General features: G+C 51.6%; 1 protein-coding gene across 2 annotated transcripts in view; it reads left to right on the forward strand.

Annotated features, from left to right (window-relative positions):
* The window catches only part of Pak6 (p21 (RAC1) activated kinase 6), a 34,862-nt gene extending 21,771 nt beyond the window's left edge, over positions 1 to 13,091 (forward strand). For both annotated transcript variants that reach the window (XM_032903925.1, XM_032903926.1), the window contains 8 exons: positions 4,676 to 4,884; positions 5,670 to 6,323; positions 8,942 to 9,439; positions 9,577 to 9,710; positions 10,150 to 10,276; positions 10,371 to 10,496; positions 11,054 to 11,188; positions 12,249 to 13,091. In XM_032903925.1, coding sequence (XP_032759816.1) covers positions 4,681 to 4,884; positions 5,670 to 6,323; positions 8,942 to 9,439; positions 9,577 to 9,710; positions 10,150 to 10,276; positions 10,371 to 10,496; positions 11,054 to 11,188; positions 12,249 to 12,416 — 2,046 coding nt within the window. In that variant the 5' untranslated portion in view covers positions 4,676 to 4,680 and the 3' untranslated portion in view covers positions 12,417 to 13,091. The remainder of the gene's footprint in view (positions 1 to 4,675; positions 4,885 to 5,669; positions 6,324 to 8,941; positions 9,440 to 9,576; positions 9,711 to 10,149; positions 10,277 to 10,370; positions 10,497 to 11,053; positions 11,189 to 12,248) is intronic.
* Positions 13,092 to 15,645: the final 2,554 nt, after the last annotated feature.

A 15,645-nucleotide genomic window follows, 5' to 3' on the forward strand; every position in this document is an offset into this window, starting at 1 on the left:
TCTATTTCCTTCCTACTGCACTGACAAATGGCAGAGGTGAAACTTCAAGTAATGATCCCCTATTCCTGTTTAAACAAAGAAAACCTTGATGTATTAATTTGCCTCTGGGATCCATGAACACAGACAGGTTTGGGACACAGCATGTCAGAAATTCCAGAAGAAACCATCAAACTTGGGCCCAATATAGTCTTCACATATTGGGGGAATGGACACACGCGCGCGCGCGCGCGCGCGCGCGCACGCACACACACACACACACACACACACACACACACACACACACACACACACACACACACTCCTGCTACCAGCTTTATGAGTTTCCCTTTCACATGTGGGTTATTATGATTTGTCACCAGTTAATTTGAGGGTATGCCAAGAGCTCATCTCTTCAGGTTCATCCCCGCCCACAGACATTTAATTGCTTCAGCTACAGAAAAGACCGTCCATTGCTACCACATTGCAATGTCACCCTTGCCATAAATCAAGTGACCTTATCTGAGTGGGTCTATTTCTGGCTTCGTGCTTCTGTCCCATTGCTCTGTTTGTCGGTCCTTGTGCTGTTTCTACAGTATATTAATTCTGGGAGCTTTATGGTAAACCTCGGTATATATTTAGTGTAGTCCTCCAACTTTGCTCTCTCAGATTGCTGCAGCTATTCCTGGTTCTCTGTTTCCCTGCACATTTTAGAATCAGTGTGTCAGTTTCTGCCACAAGAAATATGCTGAGCCTGAAATAAGTCTGTAGGTTGACTTGGGAGTAACTGACATCTTCACAGTGTGAACTCCTCAGCAGATGAACATTCTTTAATATCGCTAATAATGGTTTACGGCTTTCAATATGAAGTCATTTATTCCTGGGTGTTTGCTATTTTTAATGGTAGATGACAAATAGTGCCATTTCATTCCTCTCTTTTAAAATTTATCTTTATTTTGTTGTGCATGTGCATGTGTGTGCGTTGTTTATCAGCCTGCAGAGGCGTCAGATCAGTTCCAGGCCGCTGTGAGCTGCCATGTGGGTGCTGGGAACCAAGCTCAGGTCTTCTGTAAGAGCAGTAATTACTCTTAACCACTGAGCCATCTTTCCAGTCCTCCTCCTCTTCCTCCTCCTCCTCTTCCTCCTCCTTTCCCTCCTCCTCTTCCTCTTCTTCCTCTTCCTCCTCTTCCTCTTCCTCTTCTTCTTCTTCTTCTTCTTCCTCTTCCTCCTCTTCCTCCTCCTCCTCTTCCTCATCCTCTTTTTCTTTTTCTTCTATTTTTCGGAGCTGGGGACCGAACCCAGCTTCCTCATCCTCTTCTTCCTCCTCCTCTTCCTCCTCCTCCTCCTCCTCCTCCTCCTCTTCCTCCTCCTCCTCCTCCTCCTCTTCCTCCTCCTCCTCTCCTCTCTTCCTCCTCCTCCTCCTCCTCCTCCTCTTCTTCCTCTTCTTCCTTTCTTCTTCCTCTTTCTCTCTTCTTTTTCCTCTTCCTTTTCCTCTTCATCCTCTTCCTCTTCTTTTTCCTCTTCTTTTTCTCTTCTCTCTCCCTCCTCCTCTTCCTCCTCCTCCCCCTTCTCCTCCTCTTCTTCTCCTCTTCCTCTCCTCCTCTTCCTCCTCTTCCTCTTCTTCCTCCTCCTCCTCCTCTTCTTCTTCCTCCTCCTCCTCCTCTTCCTTTTCCTCCGCCTCTTCCTCCTCTTCTTATTCTTCCTCTTCCTCCTCCTCCTCTTTTTCCTCCTCCTCTTCCTCCTCCTCCTCTTCCTCCTCCTCTTCCTCCTCCTCCTCTTCCTCCTCCTCTTCCTCTTCCTCCTCCTCCTCTTCCTCCTAGACAGGCTCTCTAGCCCAGGCTGGCCTCAAACTCATACAATGCATGCTGGCCTTGAATGCCCGATCCTCTCACCTGCATCACAGGTGCGAGCTACCATGCACCACTTTATTTCATTTTATATTGAAATTCAATTAACTTTTACTTATGTTGACCTTGAATTAAGAACTTTCTAAATGAATTTGGTGGTTGCAGATTCTTCTGACTTTCCCACTTTCATAAATACGCTGTCCCAAGCCCAGTTGGCCTTCCTGTGTTTTGGATGAGCCCTGGTGGCCTTCCTTTAGGTTATAGATTTCCCATTGTTTAAATGGTCAGCCGATTTCTTAAATCTTGATCTGATCTCCTCTACCCGAAGCTCCACTGACTACTTCTGTTAGTCTCTAACCTCTGTGATCCCCTTGGCTGATGGTCTTTCTTCTCAAATCTCTCTACTGCCTCTGGGGAGAGCTTGTCAAGGAATAGCTGTTAGGGTGGATCTGGAAGGTATTAGAACTACTGATAACCACTTGATGCTGATGCCTTCCCTCCTCTAGAATCCCTGTGCAAGAGCCAAGAGCTGATCTCCTGGTGGGCATGGAGGAGTTGAAGAAATCAGGGTTCTTGAGGGAAGGCCTTGGGCAGTTCTTTTGTGTCTCTGGGTGTAAATACTCTAGGTTTCCCAGCTACAGAGGAAGCACGTGGATCTGTGTCTTAGTTAGGGTTTCTATTGCTGTGGTAAAACAGCATAACCAAAAGCAAGTTGGGGAGGAAAGGGTTAATTGGGCTTACAATTCCAGCTAGCAGTCCATCACTGAGGGAAGTCAGGACAGAAGCTGATGCAGGGGTAATGGAGGAGTGCTACTTACTGACTTACTCCTCATTGCAAACTCAGCCTGCTCTCTTACAGAGCCCAGGACCACCAGCCCAGGGATGGGACCACCCACAGATGAGCTGGGTCCTCCTCTCAATCATTAAGAAAATGCCCAACAGCCAGGTCTTATGGAGGCCCTTCCTCAATCAAGGTTACCTCCCTTCAGATAACTCGAGCTTATGTCAAGTTAACATAAAACTAGCCCACAGAGCCTGCTAACAACAGTCCAGGGAGAGGGTCTGCCTGAGAGGCTGTGGAGACTGGCCATGCTGACCGAAGCAAGAGGCAGAGGCCTAAGCGGTCCAGAGAGGCCCAGAACCTAGAGTTTTAGTCATGACCCCTAGAGAAGTAAATGAGAGGGGAAAGAACGTTGGCATCACTCCCAGACCCAAATCTACCCAAGTGTCAGTGTCTGAAGACCCCAAGCAGAGGCACAAGGTGAGAGAGAACACAGCTAGCGAGATGACCAGCAGTCTGTCGCTTGCTCCCCTCCCCCCACCCCACAAACACCACTAGACAGATAGGTAAGGAGTGCAGAGGCTCGAGTTGCTTGGGTAACCGTTCCAAGTCACTCCTATTTAGGGTAGAGACTCTCTGCAACTCATGATGCGTTTCAATGTAAAGTCTTCAGTCTACAGGGGTTCTGGCCTGTCTACTCTGTCTACAGTCTACTCTGCCCCTAGGGAATATTAGAGTCTGCTGATCTTCTAGGGGTGTGCCATGGATTCCACTGCCTTACATATGGCAAGTTCCTGGCGAGGAAGTGGTGGTCCTTCCACCTTTTCTTGGTGGTACTATTGCCTGCAGTCTCTCCAGAACCTACCGGAGTGATGGGGGAACTACCGTCTCTAGAATGAGAACAGTCGGAGACGGCAATGGCCCTGCACGGCAACTGTTCAATTGGAAGAGTAATCCAAACCTTCACAAGGAGAAACAGTGTGAGCTCTGTAAGTGCATTTGGAGTCCCAGCTACTCCAGAGACAGAGGCAGAGGGATAACCCTCTGGGAAACACAGTAAGACCCTGTTCAGAGTCAAAGACGTATTGGTCCGTTTCATTTCTGAAGTGTTTTGAGCTACTTCATATTCGAAGGCACTCAAGTGTGGTTTATCAGTATGTTTAGTCAAGCCTGGGACTCCCTAAGAGTGACCAGGACAACCCTTTGGAAGTCCCGCTACCCTCCAGGTCACCACCCCCCGCCCCCGCCTTCACATGATATCCACCCAGCCTGGGCATCAATGCTGCAGAGTGGCTGTTTGGCTTCTTGCTAATATTGCGTGTTGATTTAACAGGTTTTCTGTTAGTCAGCCAGCAACAAACAAGAGTTGACTGTGATGAAACTTTTAACAAGTCATTGACTCAGTTTACTAGTTTTGTCTAGGCCTTTCACATCTATGGCCATTTGTCGGGGAGGGGTGTTGCAGCTTAGATAGGGCCTTGCAATATAGTTCAAGCTAGCCTCAAACTCACAGCAATTCCCCTGCCACAACTTCCCAAGAGCTGGGATTACAGCCATATAATCCATAACATGAGGGCCCAGCTCACGTGTGTGTTCTTAAGTGAGATTGGGTCAGAGTTTCCTTTTCTTGAATTATTCGGCTAACCATGCCAGCTTCAGGCAACACGTCTGCTGGTTTCCTATCCCCCTGCTCTCTTTTTGTAATTTTTCAATGTGGATTGATGCTTGCAAAGGGCTTTTGGCTTTTATAAAAGCACTCCTTGGCAGGCAACTTGGCACAAGCAATAAGGTGGACACCTCTTTTTCTGGCTTGTAATCTATGTTGGCTATTGATTGATTGACTGATTGATTGATTGATTGATTGATTGATTGACTAAGGCATCTTTGTTGTTTCTATAACTGTTCTGCTGGGAGCCATCCATTTCCCCGAGGGAGTCCAGAAGAGAGTAAAGGAAGCATCAGGGACAGAGTAGTTATGTTGAGAGACACACAGAGGACTGAGCCCGATACTCAGTGCCCACTGAGCCACCCGGGATCCCTGGGACCAGCTCAGCTAACCCTCCTCTTATAGGCACCATGTTCCGTAAGAAGAAGAAGAAACGTCCTGAGATATCAGCCCCACAGAACTTCCAGCACCGTGTTCACACCTCATTTGACCCCAAGGAAGGCAAGTTCGTGGGCCTGCCCCCACAATGGCAGAACATCCTGGATACTCTGAGGCGGCCCAAGCCTGTGGTGGATCCTTCTCGAATCACACGGGTGCAGTTGCAGCCCATGAAGGTAAGGGGGACAGACTTATAGCCATGTTCAGTCTCTCCTACTCCATAGGAAGCAGTCTGTGAGACCCCAGAGGCACCAGGAGGGGTCACTTGGGTATCAGAATCAAGTCTCTTGTCTCAGTTCTCTGCTAATCAGCCTTCCCACCTGGAGAGAATTTTAAGCCGGGTGTTGGGGCTCTCAATTATAAGCCCAGCGCTTGACAGGCTGAAGCAGTCATATTGCTAGGAGTTGGAGGGCTAGCCTTGGCCACAGTGTGAGGCCCTAGATTGGAAAAAATACCCCTCAAACCAGGGGTAGCTGTCACAGATCAGTAGTCACATAGGGAGATCTAAGAGTTGGTTGGTAGTTGAGGTCAGGAGACTTGTCATAGAGTATGGGAGGTGGGGTGGGGGGCAAAGCCCCAGAACTGGTTTTCTCACACCTTGCTCTGAAGACCACTGGAAGATCTAGAGTCTGAAGTGCCTCTTCTGTCTGAAGTGTCTCTTCTGAGTTTGCCAGCTCCCTAGGCACAGCTGACCACACACTTTTCATGTTGGACCCTAACCCTGTGGCTACCCTACCTATCTGTCCTGCTTCAGGGCCTTCTCCCTGCCTCCTTATAAACAGACAGCACAGCATGGGCCTGACCCACTGTGAACACAGCCGATTATCTCAAATCCTAACAGATGGATGGTGATAGCGGAGGTGTGTGGGTGGGATTACTCCCCAGGGTCCCCTGGGAGGCTCTGAGCCACCCCCTGCCACGAAGGGGCCGTTTCTTCATACTCTTCTGTCTTCCTCTACAGACGGTGGTACGGGGCAGCTCAGTGCCCACAGAGGGCTACATCTCGGGGCTGCTCAACGACATTCAGAAGTTGTCAGCTATCAGCTCCAACACTCTGCGTGGACGCAGCCCCACCAGCCGGCGGCGGGCACAGTCCCTGGGGCTGCTAGGAGATGATCAGTGGGCGGCTGACCCGGATATGTACCTCCAAAGTCCTCAGTCTGAGCGCACTGATCCCCATGGCCTCTACCTCAGCTGTAATGGGGGCACACCAGCAGGTCACAGGCAAACGCCATGGCCAGAACCACAGAGCCCACAGGCCCTGCCCAATGGCATGGCTGCCAAGGCACAGTCGCTGGGCCCCGCTGAGTTCCAGGGTGCCTCCCAACGCTGCCTGCAGCTGGGTGCCTGCCTACAGAGTTCCCCACCTGGTACCTCACCCCCTATGGCCACAGGGAGGCGTGGGGTGAAGGTTACCAAGCATAGCTCCGAAGAGGCTCGACCACAATCTTGCCTGGTGGGCTCAGCCATTGGCAGACCAGGTGGAGAAGGCAGCCCCAGCCCTAAGACCCAGGAAAGCAGCCTCAAGCACCGGCTCTTCCGCAGCATGTTCCTGTCCACTCCCGCCACAGGCTCTGCAAGCAGCAGCAAGCCGGTCCCTCTGCCACAGAACAAGGTATATGATCTGGGGCTTCCTCCTGGGGTCACTCTAAGGAGGACAAGAAAGCACACCTAGCAGACATCTGTAGGCCAATAAGTATTAGAGATGCCAAGCCTAGAGGGGCCCTCCCCACTCACTGAATGAGGATAAGAATGTGGGAAAACAAAATGGCCGACTAGAGTGGTCTAGGCTAATGGATAGGGCCTGAATTCACCATCCGAATTCATGTCTTCCAAAGGCTTCCATGTGTGAGTCACAGGCTGTAACTCAAGTCATTTCAGGTAGAGAGAAGAGGACACTGTGGCTGACATTTCTGTTCTCTGAGGCCTGGCAGTCCACGCTGAGAGGCAGACCCTCCTTTAAAAGCACCTTTAACCAAAATCTCAGGACAGAACCTCAAGGCCCAACTAGGGATGTGTGCCCTTACCTGGAAAGGGCAGGGTCTCTCTGCCTCCCTCTTTGGGGGGCAGTTCTGAAGCCCTCTGCTTCCCTGAGAACTGCAGGAGATTCTGGGTATCGCTCACTGCCTACAATGACCGCCTCCTCTTTCTCTTTTTCCTTTTCTCTCCATAGTTCTTTCTTCCCCAAGGTGTCATGAGAAAACCAAAGGGTCAAAGAAGAATCAGGCTTCAGTTCTCACTTCTACCGTAGTGTGTGATTAATTCCTTAATGTCCCTGGAGGGGTACAACTTTCCAGAGGGTGCGCGCTATGAGAATCACGAGGACTGACTTTGCACCAGAACTTGGAGTAGCAGGACAGAGAGAGGGTTCTTTCCTGAGACAAAGAGAGGAGGCAGTCTGGGTGGCAATTCTTGGCAGGCAGATTAGTATGTTTTCCTCCTTGCCTGCCTGCCCATTCTATCTGCAGTGACAGGACTGCCATTTCCCATTTGGCAGATGACCCACTCAGAGTGAGCTAATGCTAGGGTCTCCAGTGGATCACAGGAGCAAGCAGGGAAGGTCAGGTCATCCTGTCTCAGGCCTTCCAGCCTCCTAGATCTTCTCTACGGAGTTTTGCAGTCATGGGATAGTTATCATCTAGCCCCTGAAAGACAGGATAAGCTTGAGGGTTTTAAGCTATGTACGCCTAAGAAACAGCTGCTGACAGTGGTGGGGCCTCCCCTTGAGCAGGGAGGGCATTGAGAGCAAGCTGGATCCTTTGCTGTGGTGATGGTATGACTGTGGTCTAACCTGAACTGGAGAATGACCTGAGCCAACAAGTGCTCCAGGTCACTTCCAGCTGAGGCACTGAGGAGGCCTGTGGGTTCATATGCTCCTGCCCCTCACATATCTGTGACATTAGGGGGTCTCTTCAAGGCTGTGACTTGGGCAGGGCATAGCACTAGGGAGGTGAGGGTCAATTGACCCCTCTGTCTGCTTGGGCGAGCTTCAGGGCTCCAAAGGAAAGAGGTGCTATGCTGAACAGGGCACTGACATCATTTGTTTGAACTGCCAGTCACCGTGATGTCCATCCCCATGAGTGACACTGGATGGGTACTGAGAACCCTCATGGGCCATTCTGATACACCAGAAGAGGGCATGGGATCTCTTTACAGATGGTTGTGAGCCACCATGTGGTTGCTGGGAATTGAACTCAGGACCTCTGGAAGAGCAGTCAGTGCTCTTAACCACTGAGCCATCTCTCCAGCCCCTCATGGGCCATTCTGTATGCCAGGGCACTCCCACAGTGGAAGTACTTGGTGGTTGTCATGGGCTCAGAGACAGCATGGTTCCACTCAGGGGAGTAGTTTAATTTGAAGTCGACTTTCCAGATAAACGCTCTCCTGGCTGGGGCTCTTAAAGACATGGCAGCTATCACTGTGTACTTGCAGACTCCTAGAAAGGCCCTGGTAGCTTCAGGAGATTGCCTTGAGTGAGTTCAGTGCTGTGGCCATGTCCAAACCCTAGTGAGTGCAGACATCAGCCCCTGGGGTAGATTAGGGGAACCCTAAGCAGCCGTCTGTGTAGTCCCTGGAGGGTCCCTCTCCATGTGCCTTTTAAAGATACAAGACCCATAAAGGGGTGGTGAGGGGTGGGCTCCTTTTGCTCCAGCACAGGAAGACTTGAACTCAGATGGGAGAGGGCTTCACCAGCTTTCGGGGATGGGCAGTCTTCCCTCTGCCTCATCCCACAACTGAGCCTCTGAGGCTAGGTCCCCACTTCCTTCTCCAAGGGTTCTTCAGCTAAGAGCCTAATCTCCTAGCTACACAGCCTCACAAGACACACGGCAGCCATGGCTTCTTCCCTGTCTTGGTTCTGGGAGTCAGTCACAGCTACCCAGGGCCTCTTCCACTCACACCAGCCTCTCTGAGAAATTTGTCTCCCTGAGGTTGCTTGTCATTTGACCGAGAAGAAATACCCAGCTGGAGGACACCCAGGGGACTTACTGTCTTTGTCTTCCCTGGAGCTGTAGAATGGGTATACAGAGATGCTCTTGAGCCTGTCACCTGGGAAGTTAGGGGACACATCTGCTGCTCTGGTTAGGTTCAGCTTCATTGTTTGCTTCCCCCACTTAATCTGAAGTCCTGGGTGATCCTGCTAGGGTCCAGGCCACAGCAGCCAACCCTGCCTCTAGGAAGCTTATCTCAAATGTTCTTTAACTCACCCAGTATTGTCTCTCCTTGTCTTCACAGCTCAATTCTGCTTTCCGACCACCACAAAAAGATTCCTCTTCAAACCTGGTAGCCAAGGCCCAGTCCTTGCCCTCAGATCAGCCCACGGGGACCTTCAGTCCTCTGACCACCTCAGATACCAGCAGTCCCCAGAAGTCCCTCCGCACAGCCCCAGCCACTGGTCCACTTCCAGGCCGGTCTTCTCCAGCAGGCTCCCCCCGCACCCGGCATGCCCAGATCAGCACCAGCAATCTATACCTGCCCCAGGACCCCACAGTGGCCAAGGGGGCCCTGGGCGGCGAAGACACAGGCATCGTAACACATGAGCAGTTCAAAGCTGCGCTCAGGATGGTGGTGGACCAGGGTGACCCTCGGCTGCTGCTGGACAGCTATGTGAAGATTGGGGAGGGCTCCACGGGCATTGTGTGTCTGGCCCGGGAGAAGCATTCAGGTCGCCAGGTAGCAGTCAAGATGATGGACCTCAGAAAGCAGCAACGCAGGGAGCTGCTCTTTAATGAGGTGGGAACCTGGTGGAATGCCAGCCGGGCAGTAAAAGTGTTCAATGAGGCTCAGCACATGGGGCCAACATAGCAGGGGGAAGGGGGGCCTGACCATGGGATACCGTGTCAGGGACTCTGGTCTCTCTCTGCCCTCAGGTGGTGATCATGCGTGACTACCAGCACCTCAATGTGGTGGAGATGTACAAGAGTTACCTGGTAGGAGAGGAGCTGTGGGTGCTGATGGAGTTCCTGCAGGGCGGGGCCCTCACAGACATCATCTCCCAAGTCAGGTGGGCAGTTGAAAGGGCTGGGCTGAGGGAAGACCACCCCAACACTGCTTTGATGTGGAGATCAGTGGCCTCTGGCCAGTAGAACTAATCATTTTAGACTCCTGCCTATTTGGGGCAACTGAGACTCCATGGTCTTAGAAAAACGGGCAAGAGAAAGTGTACTCCAGGGTTACAGCCTGCAGAGTATGCGCTTAGGAGTTGTAGGTCCCTTTGCCTGGGACTCCTGTCTACCCAACCCAGCCACCCTGACCTCATGGCTCTCCCATGGGTGGCTTGCCTTCCCTGTCCAGCCACCCTGACCTCATGGCTCTCCCATGGGTGGCTTGCCTTCCCTGTCCAGCCACCCTGACCTCATGGCTCTCCCATGGGTGGCTTGCCTTCCCTGTCCAGCCACCCTGACCTCATGGCTCTCCCATGGGTGGCTGCCTTCCCTGTCCAGACTCAATGAGGAACAGATTGCTACTGTATGTGAAGCTGTGCTTCAGGCCTTGGCTTACCTGCACGCCCAGGGTGTCATCCACCGAGACATCAAGAGTGATTCCATCCTGCTGACCCTTGATGGCAGGGTAGGTCCTCCCTTTTCACAGCTCAGCTGCCCACCCCCTCCTCTCTGGCGTCACTTCTCTTCCCGGTCTCTACCTACTTCCTTTCCAACTCCAGGTGAAGCTCTCAGACTTTGGGTTCTGTGCTCAGATCAGCAAAGATGTGCCCAAGAGAAAGTCTCTCGTAGGAACTCCATACTGGATGGCTCCTGAGGTGATCTCCAGATCCCTGTATGCTACTGAGGTAACTATTCCCTCCACCCAAGGCCTCCTGGTTTAGAAGACCATGTAACTCCTCTATCTTGCACGTATTAAGTATTTCCACCACTAATTACCCCAGTTCTGAGGTCCTCACTTAATCAGTACCTGTCCCCTGCTTCCTTTTTGAGACAGGGTCTCAATATGTCCTGGATTTCCTATACTCACTACTTAGATCAAACTGGCCTTAACTCACAGGAATATGCCTGCTCCCCCCATCTTCTAAATGCTGGGGTTAAAGGCCCACTACACCCGAACCTTCCTCCCTGTTTTAACGGAGTTACCCTCACCTGGACTTCACTATGGGGCAGGCCCTGCCACACACTCCTCTCTCCAGCTCAAGGAAACAGTGCCCAGTGTTCTCCATGGGTGGTGGTTTCTATGATCCCTGGCCACTCATACAAAGGGGGCTAAGCATAGGGCATCTGACTGGGGTCAGGGGCAGCCTCTCCAGGACACCTGGAAGGGGACAAGCTGCTCCGTCCAACACACTGCCACCAAGAGCCAGACCCCAGCAGTAGAGTCAGGGCTATTCTCCTGCAGGTGGATATCTGGTCTCTGGGCATCATGGTGATTGAGATGGTGGATGGAGAACCCCCTTACTTCAGCGACTCCCCAGTGCAAGCCATGAAGAGGCTCCGGGACAGCCCCCCACCCAAGCTAAAGAACTCTTACAAGGTCAGTTACTGTGTTAGGTGTGAACTCCCCAACCTCATACCCCCAAGCCCATTTCTTGTGAGACAAGAGGACAGGGACGTGGGTACCATGGAATCAGAAGGGTACACACACACACACACACACATACACACACACACACACACACACACGTACGTATATATACACTTTTGTTCCATAAAACCTGTGCTGGGTGCAAAGTCACATGTATGTACCAACTCCCAGGTTCATGTCAACAGGTTCCCACCTGCATCTGCAGCAGGAGAGCCACTCCTCAGCAGGCTCTTGACAGGAACCCACCTATACCTACGAGGAGCCCTAGCTTTCTCCAGAGTGCAAATCCTTCCATCTTACCTGTCTGGGGCCCCATACCATAGTGCCATCACATCAATGGGTTTTTCCTCTTGTATGACACTTCCCGACCATAGCTGAGCCACTGTTTGCACCTCAGAACCAGTATATACACTTATTATAATTAACTCTCTCCTGTCAAATCCATCCACCTGCTGCTGGATTGGCACAGGACAGACACCTAATGGTACTGCCACCTGGTGGCCAAATCTAGAAATGTCCCGGAGGATTGAAGCACAAGTTTCTAATAGGCTCTAAGACAGCTTGGGCCATGGAGACGGCCCTGAGAAGCTGATGAGCCGGTCTCAAAAAGCACCGTTAGTTAACTGCCCCAGGAGGCAGCCTTCTGTAGCATCCCAAGGCAGCCTGGCAGATCAGGAACTGGATCTCGGATGCCAGTTCCATGCCCCTTTCGCAGAGCTGCAGAGCCTAATGCCCAGAACCCCGAGAAGCAGGCAGGCGGAATGGGCCGTGTACGGAACCCAGCTACCGAGACTTCCAGACATCCTCATCCCATTCATTGCTCTGCCACTCTCAGAACAGGTGAAATGGCCTCCTTCTGCCTGATACTCCGACGCTCAGTGAACCTGGGAGGAACCAGGAAGTAAGAAAGCAGAGAAGATGAGGTGTGACATAGTGGGGGGGCCCCAGCAGTGAGACCACAGAGAAATGACTGCGAGCCACGGCTTCCCCTCACTGCTCTATTCCACAGGTCTCTCCAGTGCTGCGAGACTTCCTGGAACGAATGCTGGTACGGGAACCCCAAGAGAGAGCCACAGCCCAGGAGCTCCTGGATCACCCCTTTCTGCTGCAGACGGGGCTGCCCGAGTGTCTGGTGCCTCTGATACAGCTCTACCGCAAGCAGACCTCCACCTGCTGAGCCCACGCCCAGGGTGCACCTGCCACCTGTGTCCACAGGCCAAGGACGCTGGGCAGCCATTCCCGTGGCAGGGCTGATCTGCCATGTTCTCTCAGTATTCTCTCCAAAGATTGAATGTGAAGTTCCATCCCTTCCCTTTTGCCCTTTTGCCCACTGGGCTAGGCCGGACCTGCCCCCTCAGCCTCACTCCCCAGAGTCCCAGTTGCCTTTGGGATGACAGTGACCCCTTCTGCAGGTTTGGCCCTTTGTTATTTGCACAGGGATGTTTCTAAGAAACATGGAGAGTGGTGCTCCTGGCCCCAAGCCAGCAAAGCTGACAGGCTGCTGCAGATTTTTAAAGGCAGTGTCCACAGTGACCAGGGCCACCAAGAGGGTGCATGCTCCTCCTTCACACGGACACTTGCTATTCTCAGCTAAAGCTTCAAACCCTGGAGTCCCAGAGGGCCACGGGGAAGGATTTCACTGCCCAAATCCTTCTTCCTCCTTTGGTCTGACTTCGGGAAGCCCCACTTGCACCTGTTTCCTGTCTGTCCCCTGGCACTGCCTCTCCCTAGAAAGCCTCTACAGAACTGTGAATCGCCTGTGTGTGGGCCACGGGAGCAGCAAGGGGGAATCTTCTGAGAGAGTGGGATTGGCAGTAAATGTGGTTCCATTTTCCAGGACGTAGAGAACATATTCTCATTCTCATTCTCATTCTCATCTCTCTCTCTCTCTCTCTCTCTCTCTCTCTCTCTCTCTCTCTCTCTCTCTCTCTCTCTGTCTCTCTCTCTCTCTCTCTCTCTCTCTCTCTCTCTCTCTCTCTCTCTCTCTCTCTCTCTCTGTGTGTGTGTGTGTGTGTGTGTGTGTGTGTGTGTGTGTAAACTTTCCCCAAAAGCCCAGGTCCTTCCAGTTACCCACAGAGAGCCTCAGAAGAGCTGCCCACCTCTTTTCTACCAAGCTCCACTTTGGACCTGGCTTTCTGCCTCTCAAGTCCCATGTTCTTACCTAAAACAGTGAAGGGGTGTGTATGTCAAGTCTAACACATGCTGGGGGCCCTCAAGTTTCTGAGCTTCTCCCATACTAAGGCAGGAATAGTAAGGAATAAACTGTTTTACCTGTCAGCAACTTCTCAGTAGCCAGATCAGGGACCCCTCCTCATCAGAACCCTGGGCTGGGACAGAAAGGTGAACCACCTCCAGGGAGGAGGTCCCTCATGCCAAGGGATGTGCACCTCCTTGTGTGAGCCTGCTGCCCCAGCTGCCCTGCAGATACTTCCTGCCTCCCTGACCTTCCTCCCTTCCCACCTTCCTGGCTGTTGTGAGACAGGGAATGCCAAGGAAGAACTCCAGTGTCTGGACCCTATCCAGATAATATTTTTAGACTCCTCTGCTCCCTGATGACCTGCATTAGGGCAAAAAAAATTGCAAGGTCTTTTTTTTTTTTTTAAAGGGTCAGAGTTTTAAAAAACAAAAGCATCCTTCCCTAGAAATTTTTGTGACTTGTTTGCACTTGTGCCTGTTTTAAATTAAACTAAATGTTCGAACCTTTGAGTTTTTCATTCTCTGGGACTGGAGCCAGGCTTTCTTGGAGCTGGATGCCCTTGGAGTGGGTGCCTGGTGGGCTCCTCTGTGGTTACTTGAGTCCACAAAACACACAGCTTCTTTGGCTTGGACACCTGCAATGAGGGCAGAGGAAGGAGGAGACAGAAATGGAAGGCCCTAGGGATGGAAGCAAAGGGGAAAGAAGCCCTCTGGTTAGGACGGAGCCTTCTGAGGAACCACTGGGTGGAGGTTATGGGAGGGCTCTGGCAACCTGTGGCCAGAGAGGCTGACCTCTTTCAACTTTGGTTTCTCCCTTCTCCTGGTCTTCAGGCTGCCCATAGAAAGTTTCTTGAAATTTCTACCTATGAGAAAGCAGCCTGTGTTGATTTCTTAAAACTGAAAGACTGAAATTTCAAAAGAGCAGAAAAGTAGCCAGAAACTCCCCTGGGGTTGGGGAGTGGGAAAAGTGGCCTTTTAACTTTTACTCTGACAGTGATTCCAATCTTCCTTTTCTGAGCTTTATACCCAACACAATGCTCATTGAAACCACTTAACTTGGAGCAAGGAGCCATACCCAGACCTGGCCCCAGTCCCGGCCCGGAAGCAGCCCCTATGACTCTCTAGCTGTAGAATGGCCATGGCCAAGGCTGATGAAGGTAGGGCATCCACCAAATCAAGTGTGTGCTTCTGTCTTTTCAAAGGAAGCCAAGAGGCAGCAGTGAGCAGGAGGTAAAGAGAGGCCAGTTCTCCCAACAGAACAACACTGGGTTTATTAGCTGCTCCTACCCCTGCTGGTCTTTTTCGGCACACTGCTCCACACGCATGCGCCGATGCCCTTTACACCATACCAAAACCAACCAGCGCTAAGTGCCAGTGGCTGGGGCGACTCTTCACAATGATGACAATGATAGGAAAAGCAGAATATGCAGCAAAGTCACTTCTACACCGGGAGGGGACAGGGAGGACCGCAGCCTCAGTATACCTAGAGCTAGCAGGAAGTCTGGAGAGAGTAAAGTGTGCTGGAGTTCTGTACAGAGCCTGCTAAGGCTTAGCTGAGGCTAAGGGCAGACAACAAGGCCCACAACTCAGTTGAGATGGGAAAGATCTACAGTGTATCAGAAATGTCACTTCTGACCATCCATCTTCCAGCAACTCCACAGAGCAGACAGGAGTAAGCATTTACCCAACAGAGACTCACCAAGGTGATGCTCCCACAGGGTACACATCAGTGACACTGAATGGTTGACAGCACCCCTGGACACAATGTGTGAAGCAGATTTCACGGTACTTGTAAGCCAAAAAAAAAAAAAAAAGTATCCTTACACCATTAAAAACATCACTAAAAGTAAACATTGTTGAAAATGGAATGTGAGTGAGGAAGGGTCAGAGGAAAAACACTACTCACTTGGAGTGTCCCAGCCCGGACCTCCTCTGACTTTTCAGACACTGTGGTATACTGCTCTTCTGACCCTCAGGGTGAGAAAAGGTAGGTGTGTGTGTGTATGAGTTTGGGGGGCAGAGGCTGGGGACGTCTATCTGTGTGTGTCCAGGAGGGGTGGGGTGGCAGAGAGATCACCCCAGAATGGATAGCAACTGTCCTAAGACAACACACATGGTCAGGTCAAGGTTCAGAAGCAACAAGGGTTGGCAGCTCCGGCTGTTCTAAAGATAGCAGGAGATCTTCCAACAGTACCCTTCGCTTGCAAAAT

This window comes from Rattus rattus, chromosome 5, assembly GCF_011064425.1.
Source record: "Rattus rattus isolate New Zealand chromosome 5, Rrattus_CSIRO_v1, whole genome shotgun sequence".
NCBI lineage: Eukaryota > Metazoa > Chordata > Mammalia > Rodentia > Muridae > Rattus > Rattus rattus.